The sequence below is a fragment of the Neoarius graeffei genome, chromosome 9, assembly GCF_027579695.1.
Source record: "Neoarius graeffei isolate fNeoGra1 chromosome 9, fNeoGra1.pri, whole genome shotgun sequence".
Taxonomy (NCBI): Eukaryota; Metazoa; Chordata; class Actinopteri; order Siluriformes; family Ariidae; genus Neoarius; species Neoarius graeffei.
The window spans coordinates 72884467-72911798 of record NC_083577.1 but is presented as its reverse complement, the minus strand read 5'-3'; the positions used below and the strand labels follow the sequence as shown (position 1 = coordinate 72911798).

Genomic DNA, 27332 nt, shown 5'->3' with positions numbered 1-27332 from the left:
CTGAGGGGGGGCAAAAAAAAAATCTTAAGACACAATGATACGTAAACACTTTATGAGTACGTGGTCTGTACAGTTGTGACACCAGTTCACAGTAAGGAAAGGACAAAATGGCTCAATAAATGTCCTTTTTTTTTTTTTCTTGATTCATCATTTCACAAACCTTATTCTAACTGCCACTTTACTCAGTGCATGATCTGTATTATGCTAGAAGATCACAGATATTCACCATCTCTTCAGAATGCTTATGGAAGACGATTAAACTATTATGTATACAAATAGCTTAGATTTCCCAAGAGCATTATAACGTTAAGATCTTTGTGTTAGGTTCATATAGGTTCTACTCTTTGTGGAGGCACCTTCTGCCATTTTCATTCAAAGTCCATCAAAGATCTTTTGTTGGGCTGTGGCTCGTGGGGTGGGGTGTGCAAAGAATAGTCATTTTACTTCACACTAAGTATTTGAAGATTACATGCCGTGTCTCCTGACTCTAGAAATAGTGCTTTTCTTCAATTGTGTTCACTTTTTCTAATCACTGGTTTAATTTACCAAAAAAAAAAAAAAGGGGGTGATGGGGGCCTTTTGTTCTTTCCAGAAACTCCATCTGTTGATTAGGTAAGTTCACAATGAAAGTCTGGTTCAAGTTCTTCCCATAACCCCTTGGCAGATGAGTGTGACCACTTGAAGTGAGTTAGACAATATGGCTAGCAGCAGCTGAAGCAGGCAAGCAGTAATTAAATGTGCAATATAACAATGATCCTAACCAAAAGGAACTTAAACCTCAAGTTTGTGGCAGATTTCAAAGCAGCTATGAATTGTTTCCATGAAGACAGGCCTATGTGCACGGATCAGTTTAGAGCAACAATAAAACGCTTTCTGATTTTTCCTTCATCTGAAAAAAAAGATGTCCTTCCTGCTCGCTTGCGTGTTGGGTCTTTAAAGCGTATGTTTGCTTCAGGGTTTGTGGTTAATCGAATTGAAGCCCCTCCCAAAGCCAAGCTCATGGGATGACCACATTGTTGTTAAAGCAAGCGACTCAGAGGGCAATGGAAAAACTTAAATGAGAAAATGATGTGTGGTAAACAGTTTTTGGAAAACATTTTTTTGCCAGTAGAAATGCTGCTCACTCTCTCTCTTTTTCTCTCTCTCTCACTCACTCACTCACTCTCTCTCACACACATTGCCAGCACAGCAAAGACGTTTTCCTTGATGCTGCGTTGACTCAGTGTCTCTAATATCTGAAACAGCAAACGCAGGATTTTATATATACTCTACAAACTAAACACGGAGTCCTAAAAGTGCTCTTTATAAAGGTACTTCAAATAGACTTTGCTTGGGGCAAATAACTTCTTCACAGGCAAGAAGAGGTTATGGGAACGTCATGAACTCAGAAGCCAGTGCTTATTATTTTGCTCATCCTTTAGTCCTTCTTTAGTTGTGCATTATGTTCATTAATTCCAAAAACAAAAAGCTAATACTTAAAAATAATAAAAACCTGATGACAGAGACCAGCTCCACATATTGAACCAATATATATATATATATTACAAAAACAAGTCTGCTTTACAGGGCTTCGGGGAGAAGTGGTCACACTTCACTCAGCGGCCTTAAAGAGGTTGAGGCTTGAGCATCAACTGTGGCTTGCAGCTGGGACGGGCATGCTGACGATGTGCCAGTGTCATGCTCCATGCAGTTAGAGGGGAGAGGGGAGTCCTGCTGCTCGGTGGAGCTGGGGATGGAGACAAAGATAGCACTGCTCTCCAGTTCATCCTGTGCCACTGTGTTAAAGCGCTCCAGTACGCAGTGTGCAGTCAGACGTGCCTCTGGGTCATGGTCCCAGCATTCTGTAATAGTGGCACTTAGCACCTGCATTCCCTGTAATGACAGAGCAGAAAGATTCCTTAAGAGCTGGTTTCAGATAATACACTCATCTCAATAAGAAAGAAGAATATAAATTAAACAGAATACAAAAAATTCAAAACTACATGGTGTGGTAAGCAGAAATGGTGTGTAGAACTTTGGTTTGCTTTTTCCCTGCTACCAATTAATTCGGCTGCCTTTATATCTAAGCTTTCAATCATCCATCCATTATCTGTAACTGCTTATCCTGTGCAAGGTCACGGGCAAGCTGGAGCCTATCCCAGCTGACTATGGGCGAGAGGTGGGGTACACCCTGGACAAGTCACCAGGTTATCGCAGGGCTGACATATAGAGACAAACAACCATTCGCACCCACACCTACGGTCAATTTAGAGCCACCAATTAGCCTAACCTGCATGTCTTTGGACTGTGGGGGAGACCAGAGCACTCAGAGGAAACCCACGCAAGACACGGGGAGAACATACAAACTCCACACAGAAAGGCCCCCGTCAGCTACTGGGCTCAAACCCAGAACCTTCTTGCTGTGAAGCGACAGTGCTAACCACTACACCACCGTGCCGCCCAACTTTAAATCAAATGCATTAATTTCTTTTAGATCTTTTAGATTCTTATAGATATTTTAGATCTATACTTAAGAACTGCTGCTGTAATCATCCATCCATCCATTATCCTGTTCTACAGGGTCACAGGCAAGCTGGAGCCTATCCCAGCTGACTATGGGTAAGAGGCGGGGTACACCCTGGACAAGTTGCCAGGTCATTGCAGGGCCGACACAGAGACAACCAATGATTCACATTCACACCTACAGTCAACTTGGAGCCACCAATTAACCTAACCTGCATGCCTTTGGACTGTGGGGGAAACTGGAGCACCCGGAGGAAACCCACGCGGACACGGGGAGAGCACGCAAACTCCACATAGGAAGGCCCTCGCCGGCCACTGGGCTCGAACCCAGGACCTTCTTGCTGTGAGGCGACAGTGCTAACCACTGCACCACCATGCCGCCCAACTTTCAATCAAATGCATTAATTTCTTTTAGATCTATACCTAAGAACTACTTCTGTAATCATAAAAATTATAATTCTCCAACTCCTTTCAACACACTTAGTCTTGCGATGTTATAGTATACAACTGTACAAGCGTAATTATCTCATGAGACAGCATCATCCAGAAGAGGAAGTGTTCCCTTTTGAGTCTGGTTTCTCTCATGGTTTCTTCTTAATGTCATTTCCGCAGGTTTGTCCTTGCTCGTGTCGCCTCCTGCTTGCTCATTTGGAATCTAAATCAACATCCATATTTCTTTAACAGTGCTGTGTGATAGTGACCACTGCTGAAAGTGTCATACGAATAAAATTTAATGAAACTGAATGTTAACACCGATTTATAATGACACAGCTGGTGGTGTCAATGCACGTTGAATTTATATGAAGGAAGTAAAATTTTCTCTTTCAATTTCATGCCTGGGCGGCACGGTGGTGTCGTGGTTAGCGCTGTTGCCTCACAGCAAGAAGGTCCGGGTTCGAGCCCCATGGCCGGCGAGGGCCTTTCTGTGTGGAGTTTGCATGTTCTCCCCGTGTCCGCGTGGGTTTCCTCCGGGTGCTCCGGTTTCCCCCACAGTCCAAAGACATGCAGGTTAGGTTAACTGGTGACTCTAAATTGACCGTAGGTGTGAATGTGAGTGTGAATGGTTGTCTGTGTCTATGTGTCAGCCCTGTGATGACCTGGCGACTTGTCCAGGGTGTACCCCGCCTTTCGCCCGTAGTCAGCTGGGATAGGCTCCAGCTTGCCTGCGACCCTGTAGAACAGGATAAAGCGGCTACAGATAATGAGATGAGATGAGACAAAGTAAATCAATAATTACATTTTTTTTAAGTGTCAGCCCATGTTTATATATATATATATATATATATATATATATATATATATATATATATACACGCGCACACAAACACACACAGTGGTGCTTGAAAGTTTGTGAACCCTTTAGAATTGTCGATATTTCTGCATAAATATGATCTAAAACATCATCAGATTTTCACACAAGTCCTAAAAGTAGATAAAGAGAACCCAGTTAAACAAATGAGATGAAAAATATTATACTTGGTCATTTATCTATTGAGGAAAATGATCCAGTATTACATATTTGTGAGTGGCAAAAGTATGTGAACCTCTAGGATTAGCAGTTAATTTGAAGGTGAAATTAGAGTCAGGTGTTTTCAATCAGTGGGATGACAATCAGGTGTGAGTGGGCACCCTGTTTTATTTAAAGAACAGGGATCTATCAAAGTCTGATCTTCACAACACATGTTTGTAGAAGTGGATCATGGCACGAACAAAGATTTCTGAGGACCTCAGAAAAAGCGTTGTTGATGCTCATCAGGCTGGAGAAAAGGTTACAAAACCATCTCTAAAGAGTTTGGACTCCACCAATCCATAGTCAGACAGATTGTCTACAAATGGAGGAAATTCAACACCATTGTTACCCTCCCCAGGAGTGTCGACCAACAAAGATCACGCCAAGAGCAAGGCGTGTAATAGTCGGCAAGGTCACAAAGGACCCCAGGGTAACTTCTAAGCAACTGAAGGCCTCTCTCACATTGGCTAATGTTAATGTTCATGAATCCACCATCAGGAGAACACTGAACAACAATGGTGTGCATGGCAGGGTTGCAAGGAGAAAGCCACTGCTCTCCAAAAAGAACATTGCTGCTCGTCTGCAGTTTGCTAAAGATCACGTGGACAAGCCAGAAGGCTATTGGAAAAATGTTTTGTGGATAGATGTGACCAAAATAGACCTTTTTGGTTTAAATGAGAAGCATTATGTTTGGAGAAAGGAAAACACTGCATTCCAGCATAAGAACCTTATCCCATCTGTCAAACATGATGGTAGTATCATGATTTGGGCCTGTTTTGCTGCATCTGGGCCAGGACGGCTTGCCATCATTGATAGAACAATGAATTCCGAATTATACCAGCAAATTCTAAAGGAAAATGTCAGGACATCTGTCCATGAACTGAATCTCAAGAGAAGGTGGGTCATGCAGCAAGACAACGACCCTAAGCACACAAGTCGTTCTACCAAAGAATGGTGAAAGAAGAATAAAGTTAATGTTTTGGAATGGCCAAGTCAAAGTCCTGACCTTAATCCAATCGAAATGTTGTGGAAGGACCTGAAGCGAGCAGTTCATGTGAGGAAACGCACCAACATCCCAGAGTTGAAGCTGCTCTGTACGGAGGAATGGGGTAAAATTCCTCCAAGCCGGTGTGCAGGACTGATCAACAGTTACCGCAAACGTTTAGTTGCAGTTATTGCTGCACAAGGGGGTCACACCAGATACTGAAAGCAAAGGTTCACATACTTTTGCCACTCACAGATATGTAATATTGGATCATTTTCCTCAATAAATAAATGACCAAGTATAATATTTTTGTCTCATTTGTTTAACTGGGTTCTCTTTATCTACTTTTAAGACTTGTGTGAAAATCTGATGATGTTTTAGGTCATATTTATGCAGAAATATCGAAAATTCTAAAGGGTTCGCAAACTTTCAAGCACCAGTGTGTGTGTGTGTGTGTGTACTTCTAAATGCAGCTTAAACGATTTACTTTCCACTTGAATAATATACTTGCATACATTTACATGTGAATGCTTGTTATTCCAGTATAATTTTGATTTGCTACTTTTCCTTTTAAGTGAGTATGATTTTGACACAATAGCCACGTTTTCACATAAACAGATATGTTGTTTTTTCCCTGTACTTCTTACATCCCTGGTGTACTTTTTCTATACTTTATACTCCCAGTGCCAACATGATTGTAATGTAGTATAAAAATCATACTGTTTATTTATTAGTGTCGCATTTTTTGTAGCACGTACCGGATGTACTGTCCAGCTGACGGGGATGTCGGGTCGTCCTCTGTCCCGCAGCACCAGATCCCTCATGCTGTCCACACATGGCTGATCACACACCTTTGAACCAAATGGAGGCTCGTAGGTCTTCACCTCTGTGCAAGCAACATGAATTTATTTATTCCATTTCAACATTGTTTACACTTCCCTCTCAGTCAGTGGAGAATATCTCAGCGAGTCAGTAGTTTTATGTATTATGTTTCCATGGACTGTATGACTTGGCCAAAGATATGTCTATTTGTCATCGTACTTTCTGAACACACACTATGATCAGTGGTTATAATGCTCACAAAGCACATAACAGAAATTTCTGATTTGTTAGAGCTACTAGAGTTTGCCTTTCAAAACAAAAAGTCCATTATTCTGTGGCTTTTGTAATATCATATAGCAGAAGCCAAGAACATGATTAATGTTTTACAAATGACTCTACACTGTACGGCATTGTTGGGTTATTTTATAAGAGGCTTTCAGCATCTCATGCCTTTTACCTCCTATAGCATCACAGCGAGAGGCCATTTCCCACAGCACCAGAGACATGGAGTACACATCCATCTGTTTGAAGGACTCCAAATCCTCCAAATTCACTCGAGATTCAAGGACCTCAGGGGCCATGTAGCGTGCCGTTCCAACCTTAGAAGTAAAGATCAGTTACATATGGCAGTTGCAGGAGGGTAAGAGGTTTGGTCTATTATATTTAAGAAACAGAAAACTTACTCCTAATAATACCTGCTCTGAGAAATTTAAACCATGATGATTTTTATTTATTTAGGATTTGAAGAACAGCTATTTAAAAAATGCCTGGAAAGATTCAGTACTTGTACGCAATAAACAAGAAATATCAGCAGTTTGAAGGAAGATAAATAAACACCAAAGTAGATGGAACACAAAGAATGGGTTGAATGTACGGTATAACTGAAAAATAAATAGAGTGGCGGTTACAGTTATCGACACCTTAACAATCTTTTGGCCATTGCAAAAGTAGAAAATACTTTCAATACGTAAATTGTGCATGAATAATTACACAAACTTCCACTGGAAAAAAATGAGTTGATTCCTGATTAGTTAGCGTATCAGATCACATGACACCATTCCACAATTATCGACATCCAGATGATTATTTATCAAAAAATAACAATAATCGGTATGTGGTATTAAGTTAACAGAACATAGTTTTTATTTAAAATTTGTTTTACATAGACTTATATTCAATACAAAATATATTTTATATAAATATATTGATATCGGTGCTTATATAAATGAGGAAGTAATTCTAATGTTTGTCAACAAATAAACTGATAATGTTTAACCTGTGTCAGAAAATCTTTTTGTTCCACTTTTTACCTACTTTGGAAGTATTTTCGTAGATCACATTTTGTTAATCATTTATTGTTGTTTGTATTAATTTCTAGTTTTGTAGTTTACCAATAAATGTCAACAGGCAATTGACATCGTGACCACATGAAAATCCAGGTCAAAGGTCACATGTCATTCCTCGAACCAAACTATAAAATGTCTACTGATATTGTAATATGTGGTAGATATTTACAACAAACTGCAAAAAATAAATATTTTCTGAATGGAATAGAAAAATCTGAAGACTTAAAGCATGTAATTTTTTTTATATGCTAGGAATTTAATTCTGGTCTAATTCTATTTATTGCAATCAGATTCCAAATACTCTATAAACATTCCACTCTGTTATGAATCAGAAAAAAATTACTGTAAATCACAGCACTTTTATTTTTTAAAAATACTTCATCTACTTCAACAACGGTACACAAAGATCGATCCATAACAGTTGTAAATGTCACTTAATTCTACAGGGTGTCGATAATGGTAGACACCGGTGAAAGTGATCACTATTATCGACACCTCACGTGACTTCTCAAACGCGCGTTTAGATACAAAATGCCGACTGTCAAATGAAAGCATAAGAAACAAAGTAGGTTTTGACAAGGAGATCATGAAATATTAGTGAATTTGATCAGTAAAAACATGTCCATGATCTTTCCACCATGCTTACCTGCGATGATAACGTCCGGGTTTTCCTCAAATTGCTGATCGTGCTAAAAACAATTCCATCTCAGGTAACGAGCTGTGTCATCAGACGACAAGATCAAAGGGCAAGGCGGGTCTTCAGGTTGATTGATTAACCAATAATAACTGTTGTAACTGAAACTCACCTTTGCAAAATTGTTTTTTACTGGTAAATCTGAAAAGGTGTCGATAATTATGGACTGTCAATAACTGTAGCTGCCGCTCTATTTCTTTGAGAAAATTTATTTTCATGTGATGTACAGTGGTGCTTGAAAGTTTGTGAACCCTTTAGAATTTTCTATATTTCTGCATAAATATGACCTAAAACATCATCAGATTTTCACACAAGTCCTAAAAGTAGATAAAGAAAACCCAGTTAAACAAATGAGACAAAAATATTATACTTGGTCATTTATTTATTGAGGAAAATGATCCAATATTACATATCTGTGAGTGGCAAAAGTATGTGAACCTTTGCTTTCAGTATCTGGTGTGACCCCCTTGTACAGCAATAACTGCAACTAAACGTTTGCAGTAACTGTTGATCAGTCCTGCACACCGGCTTGGAGGAATTTTAGCCCATTCCTCTGTACAGAACAGCTTCAACTCTGGGATGTTGGTGGGTTTCCTCACATGAACTGCTCGCTTCAGGTCCTTCCACAACATTTCGATTGGATTAAGGTCAGGACTTTGACTTGGCCATTGCAAAACATTAACTTTATTCTTCTTTAACCATTCTTCGGTAGAACGACTTGTGTGCTTAGGGTTGTTGTCTTGCTGCATGACCCACCTTCTCTTGAGATTCAGTTCATGGACAGATGTCCTGACATTTTCCTTTAGAATTTGCTGGTATAATTCAGAATCCATTGTTCCATCAGTGATGGCAAGCCGTCCTGGCCCAGATGCAGCAAAACAGGCCCAAACCATGATACTACCACCACTATGTTTGACAGATGGGATAAGGTTCTCATGCTGGAATGCAGTGTTTTCCTTTCTCCAAACATAACACTTCTCATTTAAACCCGTCCACAAAACATTTTTCCAATAGCCTTCTGGCTTGTCCACGTGATATTTAGCAAACTGCAGATGAGCAGCAATGTTCTTTTTGGAGAGTAGTGGCTTTCTCCTTGCAACCCTGCCATGCACACCATTGTTGTTCAGTGTTCTCCTGATGGTGGACTCATGAACATTAACATTAGCCAATGTGAGAGAGGCCTTCAGTTGCTTAGAAGTTACCCTGGGGTCCTTTGTGACCTTGCCGACTATTACACGCCTTGCTCTTGGAGTGATCTTTGTTGGTCGACCACTCCTGGAGAGGGTAACAATGGTCTTGAATTTCCTCCATTTGTACACAATCTACTGTTCACAATCAATGACTATGGATTGGTGGAGTCCAAACTCTTTAGAGATGGTTTTGCCACCTTTTCCAGCCTGATGAGTATCAACAACGTTTTTTCTGAGGTCCTCAGAAATCTCCTTTGTTCGTGCCATGATACACTTCTACAAACATTTCTTGTGAAGCTCAGACTTTGATAGATCCCTGTTCTTTAAATAAAACAGGGTGCCCACTCACACCTGATTGTCATCCCACTGATTGAAAACATCTGACTCTAATTTCACCTTCAAATTAACTGCTCATCCTAGAGGTTCACATACTTTTGCCATTCACAGATATGTAATATTGGATCATTTTCCTCAATAAATAAATGACCAAGTATAATATTTTTGTCTCATTTGTTTAACTGGGTTCTCTTTATCTACTTTTAAGACTTGTGTGAAAATCTGATGATGTTTTAGGTCATATTTAGGCAGAGTTCCCTGTGGATCGCCACCTTGTTGTGGTGGAGAACCTTGTGTGTTCCAATGAACCCAAGAGCGATGCCATCTGGAGCTTTAGCTCCTGGTGGGTCACCCATGGCGGTAAGGTCGAAGGGGGAGGTTCCAGACAATGTGCGATCAGAAGACCTCAACGGTGGAAGTGGTGGAGGATGACACTATAAGTCACAACGGCACTGAAGGCGGATGAAGGCTGCAACAGAGTGTGGTCTCCAGTCGTCATGGACTCCATGCCATTGGATTCAGGTCCCCCTCTGCCAAGGACCGTGTGGTGCAGGGGTGTCAAACCTGATCCATAAAGGGCCTTGTGGCTGCAGGTTTTCATTCCAGCCATGCAGCAGCACACCTGACTTGGCTCATTCAATCAACTGAACTGTCTTCACACAGTCAAATACTTGCAGCCACACCCACCCTTGATTAAAGGGTGGGTGTGTCAGTTGATTGAATAAGCCAAATCAGGGTGCTGCTGCATGGCTGGAATGAAAACCTGCAGCCACACGGCCCTTTATGGATCAGGTTTGACACCCCTGGTGTGGTGGCTGAAGGTGCATCAGTCTCCCCACTTTAAATAGACGTCACGCGCAGGCATCCTCCTGAAGGAACCTATCCATTCTACATCCTGGACAAAGTCATGTGGCGATCAGGAAATGGTGACGGGGTAGGACCGTGAAGTCTGGGAGTTCCTAGCCACAACCTGGCATACAGGCGGTGGGTGTTAGACTCAGACGCTAAGTTCTTGGACTGAGGCAGAAAGAGCTTCTCGGCAGCTGCACCCATGACTGAGCAGTCCTATTTAGGATCCACTCTGCTCACCCCACTTGGGAAGGGGGTTAGAAAAGGTACCCTAAACATAGCCTGCCTCAAAAACTCCTGTCTGGAATACTGCATCCAGAGGGATCACCATCATGCGGTCGGAAACAGAAACAGCTACTTATTGGAACCTGGAATGTGCGGAGCCTCATGAACAATCAAGCCAGTGATCGACCTGAAAGGCGAACTGCCATTATCTCCAGGGAGCTAAGGAAGGTCCACATTGACATCACAGCGCTCTCTGAAACCCAACTGGCTGATGAAGGGCAGCTAAAGGAGGAAAAAGGCGGCTACACTTTCTTCTGGAAAGGAAAGTCTGCAAATGAGCCAGGAATCCATGGTGTAGGTTTTGCAATTAAGAACAGCCTCGTCAACTACCTCTATGAACTCCCTGTGGGCATCAATGAGCGCCTGATGACCATATGCCTGATGCTTGCCAGCAGTCAGATGGCCACCGTTATTAGTGCCTACGCTCCAACACTGGATGCACAGGATGAAGTAAAGGAGGCCTTCTATGCTGACCTGGACAAAATTCTATCTGAAGTCCCTAAGGAGGACAAGTTAATCCTGCTTGGAGATTTCACCACCAGAGTGGGACGAAACCACCACCTATGGAGGGGCAAGCTGGGGAGAGAAGGGGTTGGAAACTCAAACTCCAATGGCATACTACTGCTAACTAAGTGTTCAGAGCACAACCTGGTTATCACTAATACACTCTTCCACCAGAAAACCAAGTTCAAAACATCTTGGATGCACCCTCGCTCCAAACTATGGCATCTCATTGACTATGCCATTGCATGGGTGCAAGTATAAAATTTTCAAAAACCTGAAAAGTCTGACAAAGTCAGACGTGCATGGCGCAGCCATGCGGGGGGGTTACAAGGGGGGGGGGTGAGCCCCCCTTAGGGCTCGAAAAAAATTTTTAATTACAAGTTAAAATGGTTGTCTCTCATGAAATCTCATGCAAACATTTATAATATTAATAGTTATATGATTTGCATATTCACATCAAATGTTTAATACATTTCATCAATTCATCTGAAATAACAATATTTCAAGTACAAGGCTTGATATTTTAAAATATCTAGCAACTACTAACTTAAATGTTGAAACAACCATTTTTAATATGCTTTTGCTGTGATACATTTTTTACAATATATACACAGCTTGAGTTAAAATAAGGGGCCACATGTCTTGATGTCCTCAGAAACCCCTGGATTTTAGCAAATAACAAGGTTCAGCTTTTTCCATACACAAAAATATCTACATTTTATAATCCATTACTGACTACAAATGAGTTTTCAACCTAACAACCACATTAGAAAAGATGATAAAAAAGCTAACAAACTTATTTCAAGACCTACCTTACTTTTATTTAATAATTGAAAGGTAATCAAATGTAAAAAAAAAAAAAAACATGTTTATAAAAGCAGATACTTGTGATGAATAATTTCAATTCTAGAAGAAAGCACATTGCATCTGCACATCACACAATCTCAGATGACAATTTAAATCACCAATAAATGTTTTGAATTCACTTATTACTACATAGCACAAAAATCAGAAACGTGCACGGCCAATATCATTAATTTCAAAATTATTATTATTGTATTGGAGCCTTCCGATAAAAACTTCATTTTGACATATTTTGATCAGCAACCAGAAGCAAAGCACGTGGGTCTGTCGCAAGGGAGGGAAGCGAAATAAGGTTTATTATAAAAGCTGAAGTTTCATTGGACGGCAGTCAACAGTGAGCCAATCAAAAGTACCGTTCTAACTTGCACCAAAAGAAACGGCGACTCATGGGAATAGCTGTGTTGATTTGGTCGAACAACATGCTACGTGCGTGAAACATGATATCACACATGTATAATACCATGAAACAACGGTAGTCAGGACCGCTCATCAGTGAGCGGCGTAGAAATTGAATGAGGTTTGTGGCGAAGACGAGATGAAAAGATTTGTCTCGTGCAGAGACTGTACCGCGGTAACCCGGTAATACGCTGAGAGTGAGACAGTGAGAGGGCCACCCCCCCCAAAAAAAAAATCTCAACGGATTTACATCTCATCTCATCTCATTATCTGTAGCCGCTTTATCCTTCTGATTTGGAAAAATGACTTTTCAGAACTGAAAAAAACGGAGCTTCCGGCACATGACGGAAAACTTGCACCCATGCCATTGTCAGCTCCAAAGACCGCCGTGATGTCCTTAACACCAGAGCAATGACCAGTGCAGATGATTGCTGGACTGACCACCACCTTATTCGCTCCATCATGTCTATCTGCTTAATGCGGAAAAGAAGGATGCAGAAAAGACAGAGCCGACCAAAGTTTAACATCAAGCTGTTGGGTGATACCATCTACCAACAACAGCTACGGGATGCTCTTAGCACAGCCTTGCCCAAACAGTATCCGGATGATATTGAAAAACACTGGGACATACTTTCTTCTACCATCATGAAGACCTGCAAAAGCATCCTCGGTCACAAAAAGTGGAGACATCAAGACTGGTATGATGAGAATGATGCCGAGATTCAACAGCTCATTGACATCAAGTGGCAGACTTTCATCACCTGGCAAAATAACATCAACTGTAAGGTTAAAAGAGCAGCCCATGCCAAAGTGAAGGCAGCCGTCCAAGCACAAGTTAGGAAACTGAAGAACCTGTGGTGGACAAAGAAGGCTCTGGAGATCCAGCAGCTTGCTGATTCTGGAGATATGAGAGGATTCTTCGATGCCACAAGAACGGTATATGGCCCCAGCTAACGCTGCCTAACCCCCCTTCACTCTAAAGATGGGCTCATGCTGCTGAAGGATAAGGTAACAATTGCCAACAGATGGAAAGAGGATAAGGATCTGTTGAACAGGGACACCATTTCTGAGATGGAGGCTCTTGAATAACTCCCTCAACAGCCCATAATTGAAAGCATGGGAGAGCTACCCAGCTTGAATGAGGTGCAGGATGCCATTAGGAAGATGAGAAACAACAAGGCTGCTGGACCTGATGGTATCCCAGCAGAAGTCCTGAAGAAAGGCGGACCCGATCTTCTTGAGCACATCCATGCCCTGCTTCTCAAAATATGGGAAGAAGAGAAAATCCCTGCACGGCTTAGGGATGCCTTAATTGTCTCCATCTTTAAGAAGGGAGATAAAGCAGATTGCGGGAATTACCGTGGCATTTATCTCCTGTCCACGATAGGGAAAGCCCTAGCTTGGGTTTTAACCAACAGACTCGCTCCCCTGTCAGAAAGCATTCTCCCTGAGTCTCAGAGTGGATTTCGCCCACATAGAGGCACCACAGACATGATTTTTATTGCGCGTCAACTGCAAGAAAAATGCAGGGAACAAAACCAGCCACTATACATGGCATTCATAGACCATACCTGTCAACTTTGAGGTTTGAAAAAAAGGGATATTTCCCAGATTTTTAACTCAAAATAAGGGAAAATTTCGGAAAGTCATACCCTTCACCAAAAGTGGGTGTGTAGTTGAATGGGGGGCAATTTTCTATCTAGTATTTGTGATTTCCTGTACTCTGGTGCATGTTGGTGATAGCCAAGACCCAAACTCAATATGCTTATGGTTTATAGAGTGCATTTGTGAATAAACTATACATTTATTTTTATTTGTTTTCAGTGGTACCAGTTATTTCCCAAATTAAGGGCTAAAATACGTATCTTATGTTAAAATAAGAAAGGTAATTATATAACCAGTCAATAAATTCAATTCCATTGCAATTTATTATGGTTTTACCATAGTCATGGCCTCGGAACACTAGATAGATAGATAGATAGATAGATAGATAGATAGATAGATAGATAGATAGAGTAATAAAGAGATAAAGATATTAAACCAAGAGTGATTTAAAATGGGTAAGTTTCAGATAGAAAATAAAATAGACAATGAGTGGATAAAACAGTTAATACACCAATTAGTTTACACTAGGCTATTTATGAGGCCTTAGCCAGGACATTCTTAATGTAAACATGTGTAGCTTACCTTTGATTATTTGGGAGGCTTTCATTTTCCCTATGGAAAATTTCTTTGCGATGGAAGAGTCTGGGAACATTCCAGCCACGCACTTGTTGAAATCATCAAAGAAAGAGAGGCTAATGTTTTTCTTAGCTATTAGCATCGCCATCTTCACCTCAGACCTAATCGCTTGTTCAGCCTCGCCTCCGGGGGACGTGAATTCATGGCGCGACTTCCTGCTGTAAACTCCTGTCAGAGGCGCGTCATGAATTCTGGACCTACCGACTTTTTTATATTGTGAAAATACGGGACTTTTATATAATGTGAAAATACGGGATATTTTCGGGAAAATAAAAAAACGGGGGCGGCACGGTGGTGTAGTGGTTAGCGCTGTCGCCTCACAGCAAGAAGGTCCTGGGTTCGAGCCCCGGGGCCGGCGAGGGCCTTTCTGTGTGGAGTTTGCATGTTCTCCCCGTGTCCGCGTGGGTTTCCTCCGGGTGCTCCGGTTTCCCCAACAGTCCAAAGACATGCAGGTTAGGTTAACTGGTGACTCTAAATTGAGCGTAGGTGTGAATGTGAGTGTGAATGGTTGTCTGTGTCTATGTGTCAGCCCTGTGATGACCTGGTGACTTGTCCAGGGTGTACCCCGCCTTTCGCCCGTAGTCAGCTGGGATAGGCTCCAGCTTGCCTGCGACCCTGTAGAAGGATAAAGCGGCTAGAGTTAATGAGATGAGATGAGATAAAAAAACGGGAAGACAGCGGGAAATAAGTCAAAATAAGGGATTTCCCGGGAAAAACGGGAGGGTTGACAGGTATGTCATAGACCTCACCAAAGCCTTTGACTCGGTGAACCGGCAGGCCCTCTGGCTGGTTCTGGCAAAGATTGGCTGTCCAGAAAAATACATCTGGGTACTGAGACTGCTGCATGGTAATATGTCAGCCACGGTACTCAGTGGCAGTGGAGACAAAACCAAACCCTTCAGGGTTGACACGGGAGTCAAACAAGGATGTGTCATCGCTACAACACTATTCTCCATCTTTGTTGCTGCTATCCTCCATCTCATAAGCAAGAATCTGTCCCAGGGAGTCAAAATCATGTACAGAACCGACGGTCAACTTTTCAACATCAACCGATTCAGGGCTAAAGGTCAAACCACCACCGTGTCCATCATGGAGCTGCAGTATGCGGACGACAATGTCCTTGTAGCCCTCTCAGAAGAGAACCTACAGGGTACTCTGTCTGCTTTTGCGAAAGCATACAAACAGCTTGGTCTAGCCATTAACATAAGAAAGACCCAAATCCTCCATCAACCACCACCAAAAAGCAGTATGCCTGTCCTGCTCCCAAACATCCATTGACAACATCAGACTGGAAAATGTGGACCACTTCCCATATCTCGGCGGCCTCCTATCATCAAAAGCTGTCATTGATGATGAAATAGATCACTGCCTCAGCTGTGCCAGTGGGGCTTTCTCAAGGCTAAGGAAAAGAGTCTTTGAGAACCGAGACCTCCAAGCAAAGACCGAAATTTTGGTCTATAAAGCAGTGGTGTTCCCCACTCTTCTGTATGGGTCAGAAGCCTGGACCACATACAGTAGGCACTTAAAAGCATGAGAGGCATATCATCAAAGATGCCTCTGTAAAATGATGAGGATTAGCTGGGAGGATCGACACACTAACACCAGGATCCTGGAGGAGGAGGATATTTCCACTATCACTGCCACCATTGCCCAAAACCAACTCAGGTGGACCGGTCATGTTATTCACATGCCTGACTCTCGCCTCCAAAAACAAGTCCTTTATTCCCAGCTAGCTGAAGGGAAACGGGCCCCAGGAGGCCAAAAGAAGAGATTTAAGGATAACATCAAAACAAACTTAAAGAAGTGCCACATACAACTTCAAGCTTGGGAAGACATGGCAAAAGACAGGTGCGACCTGGAGAAACCTTGTCCCTGAGGGTGCTGCACTGTATAACGATGACCTCCGTCAGGCTGCACAAGACAAGCGCAGACTCAGAAAGGAGAGAGCAACGTCCAAACAGGCCAAACCCAAATCCACCACCACTACATTCCCTTGTCCACACTGCACAAGAATAATTGGGTCCAGAATTGGCCTCTACGCCCACCTGAAGACCCACAAGGACCAAGAAGGAGGACGGTCATACTCGACTATGAGTGACCGCCTATGATGATTTATGCAGAAATATAGAAAATTCTAAGGGGTTCACAAACTTTCAACCACCACTGTATAATAAAAATTCAAAGTTCTATGGATTATCCTGTGTTTTAGGATAGGTTGCTAGATGGACTGGATTTTTGGCTTTTTTTAATGTTTGATGATACGTTAATAGAGTTAATGACAACAAGCTTAACTCTTCTATGCAGTTGTAACAATTTACAATGTTCAGTTTACTGGGTTGCTAACTATGTGAAACCATTTGTAATAATTCATAGGCTTAAACATCCCTAATTATTTATAACCATTTGTACCATTGTAACGTTGCAACTGTAAGATAATATTGGTCCTCTTTACCTGCCCACTGTTAGCAAAGTCATCCACGGTGAGAGAGATGTCCAGTCTCAGCGCTAGGCCAAAATCACACAAAGCACACTCGTTGTTGCTCTTCATCACAATGTTGCTGCTCTTCAAGTCTCGGTGTGCGATGGGCACCTTGGGTGTCCCACATGGCGTCGTGTCATTGTGCAGATGCGCGAGGCCTCGTACCACTGAAGATGCCATTGCACACAGCTGACTCCAGCTTAGCACATGGCTCACTAGGAAGTCCTGCAGATTCCCCAGAGCATGGTAGGCCATGATTAGCCAGTACTGCCTCTGGGGTGCACTAGCTGTACCTACACGCTGCTCTGCAGTCAGAAACTGCACAATGTTCTCATGTTTCAGGTTAGGGTCAGAGAAGATGGCTCTCTCGTTGCGCCAGAAAGCATATTCTACAGCTGGGAAGATTTTTACAGCCACCGTTTCATACTGCCCACATTCGCTGTGATTAAGCCGTGCTCGCCAGACCTCAGCAAATCGCCCCTTGCCAACCAGCATCTCCAGCTGAATAGGTAGATGTTCTGTGTTGTGGTTTAGACTATTGGCACAGCTTGATGATATGTCCGAATTGGCGTCTTCACTGAGGGATAGAAGCTTGCCGTGGTAGTCGCTGGTATTCGCCTCACCAGCACATGCCTCAGGTGGATCCAGTGACTGGTAATGTGTGCGCTTCGGTGCCCAGTCTTTGGGTTGTTTGCTGAGGTGGCGTGTGCGATAGAGGTAGAATGCCATTGTAGCAATCACAGCTACTAGGAGTGGAGGAACCAGGCTTATCACCACTACTGGAATCACATCTTTACTCCTTAGCATTGAGAAACCTAGAGAGAAATGTTGAATGTCAGCACCTATTTTTCTTTCTTTGTCCAGTTAAGCAACTTTATGGGGAAAAGAAACACTTAAAGTAGCTATTATTATTATTATTATTATTATTATTATTATTATTACCATTTGCTCCCCTCTCAAAGATGAGCTTGTCATTGCAGTCATGCTCCCTGATACAGCTGCAGAGAAACAGCATACTGTTCTCGGAGGGCACTGAAGTCATTACACACTCTGCGGAGCTGGTATTAGACAGCACAATGTTCTCCAGTGCATGTTGAGGATTGTGGCATAGAGTCTGCACGCTCACACTATTATTCTCCTTCTTCCTGTGAACAACACACACACACACATATATATATATATATATATATATATATATATACACAGTGGTGCTTGAAAGTTTGTGAACCCTTTAGAATTTTCTATATTTCTGCATAAATATGACCTAAAACATCATCAGATTTTCACACAAGTCCTAAAAGTAGATAAAGAGAACCCAGTTAAACAAATGAGACAAAAATATTATACTTGGTCATTTATTTATTGAGGAAAATGATCCAATATTCCATATCTGTGAGTGGCAAAAGTATGTGAACCTTTGCTTTCAGTATCTGGTGTGAGCCCCTTGTGCAGCAATAACTGCAACTAAACGTTTGCGGTAACTGTTGATTAGTCCTGCACACCGGCTTGGAGGAATTTTAGCCCATTCCTCTGTACAGAACAGCTTCAACTCTGGGATGTTGGTGGGTTTCCTCACATGAACTGCTCGCTTCAGGTCCTTCCACAACATTTCGATTGGATTAAGGTCAGGACTTTGACTTGGCCATTCCAAAACATTAACTTGATTCTTCTTTAACCATTCTTTGGTAGAACGACTTGTGTGCTTAGGGTCGTTGTTTTGCTGCATGACCCACCTTCTCTTGAGATTCAGTTCATGGACAGATGTCCTGACATTTTCCTTTAGAATTGGCTGGTATAATTCAGAATTCATTGTTCCATCAATGATGGCAAGCCGTCCTGGCCCAGATGCAGCAAAACAGGCCCAAACCATGATACTACCACCACCATGTTTCACAGTTGAGATAAGGTTCTTATGCTGGAATGCAGTCTTTTCCTTCTCCAAACATAACGCTTCTCATTTAAACCAAAAAGTTCTATTTTGGTCTCATCCGTCCACAAAACATTTTTCCAATAGCCTTCTGGCTTGTCCACGTGATCTTTAGCAAACTGCAGACGAGCAGCAGTGTTCTTTTTGGAGAGCAGTGGCTTTCTCCTTGCAACCCTGCCATGCACACCACTGTTGTTCAGTGTTCTCCTGATGGTAGACTCATGAACATTAACATTAGCCAATGTGAGAGAGGCCTTCAGTTGCTTAGAAGTTACCCTGGGGTCCTTTGTGACCTTGCCGACTATTACATGCCTTGCTCTTGGAGTGATCTTTGTTGGTCGACCACTCCTGGGGAGGGTAACAATGGTGTTGAATTTCCTCCATTTGTACACAATCTGTCTGACTGTGGATTGGTGGAGTCCAAACTCTTTAGAGATGGTTCTGTAACCTTTTCCAGCCTGATAAGCAACAGCAATGCCTTTTCTGAGGTCCTCAGAAATCTCCTTTGTTCGTGCCATGATACACTTCCACAAACATGTGTTGTGAAGATCAGACTTTGATAGATCCCTGTTCTTTAAATAAAACAAGGTGCCCAGTCACACCTGATTGTCATCCCATTGATTGGAAACACCTAACTCTAATTTCACCTTCAAATTAACTGCTAATCCTCGAGGTTCACATACTTTTGCCACTCACAGATATGTAATATTGGATCATTTTCCTCAATAAATAAATGACCAAGTATAATATTTTTGTCTCCTTTGTTTAACTGGGTTCTCTTTATCTACTTTTAGGACTTGTGTGAAAATCTGATGATGTTTTAGGTCATATTTATGCAGAAATATAGAAAATTCTAAAGGGTTCACAAACTTTCAAGCACCACTGTATATATATATATATATATATATATATATATATATATATATATATATAATATACAGTGGTATGCAAAAGAATGTTTGTTTTTGGGCACCCCTGGTCAAAATTGCTGTTACTGTGAACAGTTAAGCACGTTGAAGATGAAATGATCTTCAAAAGGCATAAAGTTAAAGATGACTTATTCCCTTTATATTTTAAGCAAAAACAATTTTTTATTTTCATCTTTTACATTTTTAAAATGACAAAAAAAGGAAAAGGGCCTGAAGCAAAAGTTTGGGCACCCTGCATGGTTAGTACCTAGTAACACCCCCTTTGGCAAGTATCACAGCTTGTAAACACTTTTTGTAGCCAGCTAATAATCTTTCAGTTCTTACCTGGGGGATTTTCACACATTCATCCTTGCAAAAGGCTTCCAGTTCTACAAGTTTCTTGGGCTGTCTTGCATGCACTGCTCTTTTGAGATCTATCCACAGATTTTCAATGATGTTTAGGTCAGGGGACTGTGAGGGCCCGGGCAAAACCTTCAGCTTGTGCCTCTTGAGGTATTCCATTGTAGATTTTGAGGTGTGGTTTGGATCATTGTCTTATTGGAGGACTTCAGCTTTTTTACAGATGGTGTGATGTTTGCTTCCAGAGTTTGCTGGTATTTATTTGAATTCATGCTTCCCTCGACCAATGAAATGTGCCCTGTGCCACTGGCTGCAACACAACCCCAAAGCATGATCGATCCACACCCATGCTTCAGAGTTGGAGAGGCGTTCTCTTCCTGGAATTTGGCACCCTTTTTTCTCCAAACATACCTTTACACATTGTGGCCAAAAAGTTCTATTTTGATTTCATCAGTCCACAGGACTTGTTTCCAAAATGCATCAGGCTTATTTAGATGTCCATTTGCAAACTTCAGACGCTGAATTTTGTGGCTAGGATGCAGGAAATGTTTTCTTCTGATGACTGTCCCATGAAGGTCATATTTGTTCAGGTGTCGCTGCATAGTAGAACAGTGCACCACCACTCCAGGGTCTGCTAAATCTTTCTGAAGGTCTTTTGCAGTCAAACAGTGTTTTTTATTTGCCTTTCTAGCAATCCAATGAGCAGTTCTTTCAGAAAGTTTTCTTCATCTTCCAGACTTTACCTTGATCTCCACTGTTTCTGTTAACTGCCATTTCTTAATAACATTACGATCTGAGGAAACAGCTACCTGAAAACACTTTGCTACGTTCTTGTAGCCTTCTCCTGCTTTGTGAGCATCAATTATTTTATTATTCAGAATGCGAGGGAGTTGCTTAGAGGAGCCCATGGCTGTTGATTTTAGGGACAAGTTTGAGGAGTCAGAGAATTTATATAGCTTTGAAATCTGCATCATCTGACCTTTCCTAATGAAGAATTTGAACAAGTCACAGCTCAATAAGCTAATTAAGGTCTGGAACCTTGGTAAAAGTTACCTGAGAACTCAAATGTATTGGGGTGCCCAAACTTTCTCATGGTGTTCCTTTTCTTTTTTCACTCTCCAATTGTACAAAACAAAAATAATACACAAATCTTGCAGAAAACGCTGAAAAGAAATGTGTCATCTTTACCTTTATGCCTTTTGGTGATCAGTTCATCTTCTGCTCACTTAACTATTCACAGTAACAGACATTTTCAGTAAGGGTGCCCAAACTTTTGCATGCCAATATATATATCACTAAAACAGCTATGAGACAGCTGAACGTTTGAGAATCCACTGTTCTTCTAGGTTTAATGTATGGTCAGTAGACCTTTTTTTTTTAACATAAGAATGCTGTTTGACAGCAAAAAATATGAATAACAAGTGATCAGGGAAGCCCTGCGCAGGAGTTTTCTTTGTACTTCTTGCCAAAGTCAGCTCTTTTCTAAAGGTTATAAATGTGTTTGTTATTCATCCTGTATTCTTGAGGAGTTTTTATCTGACTCTTTTATTCAAGCCATGTTTTTTCGGTGCTCCCCTGAGCACTGGCTATCTCTCGCTACACAGCCAGATTCTACTACACGGTCAATCAAAGGTCAGTTCTATAAACTTCCCAGAAAAACTCCTTGGGTGCCAAACTGGGTGGAACTAGTTTAGCGGAAATCTTTAAAAACAGAGTCCATTATTATAGCAATGGTCCAGAGAGGCATGATACCTCAGCTAAAAGTTGTCATGTTAGAGCTCAGATTGTAGCTAATTTAGAAAAAAAAAAAATCTTATCCTCATCTACATTTAAATATTAATTCACTGTCTTATGCCAACCTAAAGAATTAAGACATCACAATGTATTACTTGATTTCAAGCTGAGGTTGTACTGTGTATGTCACTCACAGTTCTGTAATTCTTACATTTGTGTAAGACAAAACGTTAGAACTGAGCTTTGTGGGCTGCGGCTGTGGGATGACATGAATCATATGCAACGTCCGAGAATTCAACCACATCTCCAGACTCAGCTGTAGCCCACTCACACCCCAACACAGTGGGAACCAGTGGTGGCTTGGCTTAGTGATGTTTAATTCTATAAATAAAAAGTGGCATAGGCTAGACTTACCATATAGCCACACAGACCTCCTCGGCATTGGTACAAAAGGAGCTTAAGCTGCAGTTGCTCATGCAGATGTTGTCCTCACACACAGGACTGGACTGGTCACACCACTTACAAAGGTTAGTCGTTATGTGACTGAAGGCACTGGCCTGAAATACTAAAATGTGCACAAATACAGAATTAACAATTTAGTACACAATGTTTTCATAGTTAAAGAGATATTTAGTCAACAATTATTGGCAAAGTTTGTTATTTAAAAAACAAACGTGGCATGATTATTGGCAGCGCACCGAAAATAAATTGTGTTTGGTTGCAATAAAAAAAAAAAAACAGATCCTTTTTTTTTTTTAACAAAGCTTACAATTTAGGGTGGGCGGCACGGTGGTGTAGTGGTTAGCGCTGTCGCCTCACAGCAAGAAGGTCCGGGTTCGAGCCCCGGGGCCGGCGAGGGCCTTTCTGTGTGGAGTTTGCATGTTCTCCCCGTGTCCGCGTGGGTTTCCTCCGGGTGCTCCGGTTTCCCCCACAGTCCAAAGACATGCAGGTTAGGTTAACTGGTGACTCTAAATTGACTGTAGGTGTGAATGTGAGTGTGAATGGTTGTCTGTGTCTATGTGTCAGCCCTGTGATGATCTGGCAACTTGTCCAGGGTGTACCCCGCCTTTCACCCATAGTCAGCTGCGATAGGCTCCAGCTTGCCTGCGACCCTGTAGAACAGGATAAAGTGGCTAGAGATAATGAGATGAGATGAGCTTACAATTTATATTTGTCTGAAATATTTCAATAAAAAATACTCAATATCAATCGAAATGATAAAAAAATCTACAAATCAAAAATGTAATCGTCCGAAATCACATGTACCTCTTTCAGTTCTAGTGTGCAGTACATTTTGTAATATTATTATCATAATAAAAATGATAACAGGTGATAACAGTGAGCAGTTGCAATTGCAATTCATTACGGTAGATCCAACCCTTTTTTGGGAAGTGCTCCACCCCATCTGGAGACTACAGAAAGCTAAATGGATTTGGATGATACACAGTGTACGGTATATTGTGTGTTGGAATAGGTTTGGTTTAGTTGTCAGTGTGTGTGTATGTGTGTGTTTTGAGGGTGGAGGGCTTCTGAGGGCCTGGGTTATGTCGGGTGTGGGGAGCATTCCTTCCCACGCATCTTCCTTCCGCTATCCGTATTCTGCCACATCACAACAATATTAATTGTTGATTGAAACCAGATGACGGGTGAGCTTGTTTCACTCAGAGAGCGTGGTGATCTAATAGGACTGAGTAAACATGAAAAGAAACAGTGCTGATATTTCACAAAGGCTTCCAGATGTTCACTGATGCCAACCATCAAAATATACAAGTGCGAGAGAGAGAGAGAGAGAGAGAGAGAGACTGGTTAAGCAAAAAAAAAAAAAAAGCCCCCTCTCCAAACTATAAAGTAATTAAAATCAGCAGTTGACTGCTCCAGAAATAAATTAAAGCCATAAGTGTTCACTCTGGCCAAGTTTGAAGAACAACCCCTCTGTACTTATGGGAAATCCAAAGGCCACATGCTCACAGGAGGCCCAGAGATGTTGGCCTGTAGTTGTTTGGTTTGCAAACACACTTTTCTTCCTTATTCTTTCCTTATAGTTCATGACCTACTCCAATGCAGTATATTAATATTCAGAATAGCATAATGGCACTCGTTTAAACGTACTATCTCTGTTACAATCTTTTTTACTGAACACAGAAGCCAAACAACACAGTTCTGCAAAGAGACCATGCACCGTTATGTGGTAAGTCCTGAAAGTTAGAAGAGATTTCTTGGTTTACAGCCTTGTTCTCACTATTGCACAATTTCTCCAATGCACCTGATTCAATAAACCGGACGGTCTGATCCTTATCTTCTGAGATGAACAGGACGTGTGCTTGAAAATGAAACATGCTAAACTAGATGCTGTAGGGAACTTTTCAAGCACAAGTCTTCTCAAGATGCAGTAATCACTTTCTGCCACTATGTGGCACGATGACCTCCATTCAATAGCCTTGAAAGCATTTTGTGAATAAATTAATAACAGCATAATCAAAACATCACTCGCTGGCCCTGTCACATGTATATTATGATATACAGATGTCTTCAAGATTTCCTCTAAAGGTCCAGGGCCAAAAATGATCCAATGTGTTTTGGAGCAAAATGTGAACTTACGAACTAATGGGCTCTTCCAAGATCATGAGAGAGGAATTAATTATTAAATGAACTTAGGGACTGTTCTTACAACTAACAAATGAATACCTATTATCTAATGCCAAATATTTGTTTATCCTGCTTATGATCATTTGGATTCTCGGCCCCCAAGTTACCACAAAAGAAAGACAACTTTTGGACGCAGAAGAGAGAAAGATTACAGTCCCTGTCTCTGTCATCACAGCTCTTTTGAGACTGGGGTGACTTAGAGCCCTATAACATCTTATTCTTTGCTGTAACTGGGACAATTTGAGCATTGTGTGAAATGATGATGGCAGGGCTGAGAAGAGACTGTCACGTCACATTCTCTGTGTCTTTTGTCTCTCTGCGTGTTGTTTAAATTCATTAGAACTGGCACCATGTGCCCACTGTCTTTCTTCGTAATTACCTAATTTATCTTCATTAGGCACCGTTCTCAACAACAGTTAGAGGGCTGTGTGAATAAATGAAGAGCTTATGAGTTTGATCTCTATAACAACACTGTAATGATTTATAACTGGTGTTCAATCTAAAACTGTTCTCTCCAACTCAGTCCATTTAAGGAAGCCTCTGCAATATAGCAAAGATCATTTGGGGACTCAAGATAGAAGATCCACTGACGTTTTATATGGACATTTTTCTTTTTCTTCACAGAATCAACCCTGCTCTTCGAGTATAACGTTGTTACAATAAGCTAATCAGTTAATCAATACACATATTATACAGCAATACTTCATATTAAATTGTGACGACCTGTTTCAGATAAACAAATGCAAATTACAGAGTAGAAAGACTGAGCTGATTGTCTTCTTATATTCCAAGAAATTTATTAAACTTACTTATATGTTAAATCACAAATATATTTTTTTAAATACTATAAAGATCTGTAGAAACATTCCTGATTATCTTTTTATTATGATCTACCTTCACCCAGAAGGAAATGCATTGTACTGTGCAAAAGTCTTCGGCACATGGAAAGAAATGAATGTAGAGCAAACATGCCTTCAAAAATAACACAATTAAATGTTTCTATATTTTTTAAAATAACTATAAACTGTAATAAATGAAGCAAAGCCAATATCTACTGTGACGTCCCTTTGCTTAAAAACAACCTCAGATACAATTTGTTCAGTTTTATAAAGAAATAAGCTGTAGGTTTTACTGAGCATCTCACAGAACCAGCCACAGTTCTTCTGGACACTTTGACTGTCACGCTTGCTTTTTATTTTTGCAGCAAAACCAAGCAACCTTCATTCTGTTGTTTTTATCTGGAAAGTGGTCTTCTTATGTAATATGCTGCTTTCTTTACTGACATACAAAGATTTTCCCTGAACATTTACTTTTGTGCTGGAAAACTGTTTTGTAATCGAAAATGTACTGACTCAGTAGTCATGAAATAAAAATGTACAATAAATTTTGTGCTAAAAAAAAATAGGGTGCATAAGACTTACACAGTATCCTGTTGTTTGTTTGTGTTCATAATTTCACCCTTGTTCAAAGCATATAGGTCAAACTGTGACATATAGTTGGACTGGAAAAGTCAATAGAGCTGAAGAGTTTGTTGCATTTCTTGTGGATAAAATATTATTGCTTATCGAATTAATATATGAAAGCTATCATAGCCTAGAATGGATTCATAAAACAAACATAAGTGCGTAACTCATTTATGTTAAAATACAAATCGATGATAACTTTTACACAGATGATTTCAGTCCTGAAGAGAAGAGATTTCTGATTCAGTTCTCAGACTTCAGCCTCAGACTTGACTAGATATAAGGACAAATGTGTTTATTTCCCTTTGTTTTTTTGGTTTTGTTTTTCCAATGAGAAATCCAGTACCTTATAAGAAGCAGGCTATGTCAACATAATTCTCAGCAGCACATCAAAATACTAAATAGTATGTCAAAATACTAGCCGCCATGTTAATTATTTGCAGCCAACTAAATACAAATCAAGTCTTATGGCTATCTAAAACCACATGTGTTTATGTTCTACTAATGTAATAGTCTCTAGGCTGTTTGGTATGGTCGTATGCAGTTTTGGACAGAGACAGTCTCTCGACTCGTATGTCGCTGGCTGCAAATAATGTGAACACAAAAGAAAGTGGAGATGACTATAAGAAACTCTGCTTTTCTACTCACGGAGCGACAGAAGGACACATATGAAAGGCGTGACTCTCCAGCCCCTGAGCTCCATCGTTTTCCCCCAGTCAAGATCTTCTTAAGTCACTAAGACTCTTCTTTGACCTTCCTCACTGTCAGAAACAAAGAAAAGTTCGCATGGATAGAAGTTTTAGAGGCTGTCCTGTGAGCTGGAAGAGCTGAGCCGCTTGGACCGACGCGTTTCTGGCCTCGGAGGCGGATCCAGATGTTTTCAATCCAGCTGTGGCAAGCGGCCCGCCCAGGAACTGCAGTTTATTCATGCAGACAAGTGGTCTGTTCAAGAGCCTATCAATCTACTAATAAGCTTTATCAGCAAAAGAAAAAAAAAAAGATTAAAAGATTAAATGATACTGTACCAATAATTTCGACTTGTAGGCTATAGGTTTATTGTTACACAGACCTATCAGTTCAACAATGACAGTGAGTGTGAGCTCTGACAGGAACAAAATAATATATCTTAAAGATGGAAAAGTCAAAAGGTACATAATAGTGTGACTAGACACACTGACATATGGCGTCGTTGTCTTTGCCAACACAGAATAAATTGACTATTGAATCAAATAAATACAGTCAGTGTTGGTTTATCCATCCATCCATTATCTGTAGCCACTTATCCTGTTGT

The 27332-nt window shown here is 41.0% G+C and overlaps 1 protein-coding gene across 2 annotated transcripts; it reads right to left on the bottom strand.

The window, feature by feature from the left end:
- Positions 1–35: 35 nt before the first annotated feature.
- On the bottom strand, positions 36–26940 carry LOC132891996 (TGF-beta receptor type-2-like). 2 transcript variants are annotated; one of them, XM_060930223.1, is made up of 7 exons: positions 26690–26940; positions 22347–22497; positions 17946–18148; positions 16977–17818; positions 6277–6418; positions 5756–5883; positions 36–1872 (listed from the first exon to the last, which is right to left on the bottom strand). In XM_060930223.1, exons 1-7 carry the CDS (start codon positions 26742–26744, stop codon positions 1585–1587), a joined length of 1809 nt encoding a protein of 602 aa, XP_060786206.1. In that variant the 5' UTR covers positions 26745–26940; the 3' UTR covers positions 36–1584. The 2 variants fall into 2 exon arrangements, with proteins under 2 accessions (XP_060786206.1, XP_060786207.1); XM_060930224.1 differs by lacking the exon at positions 22347–22497 and having other exon boundaries at positions 26690–26939.
- Positions 26941–27332: the final 392 nt, after the last annotated feature.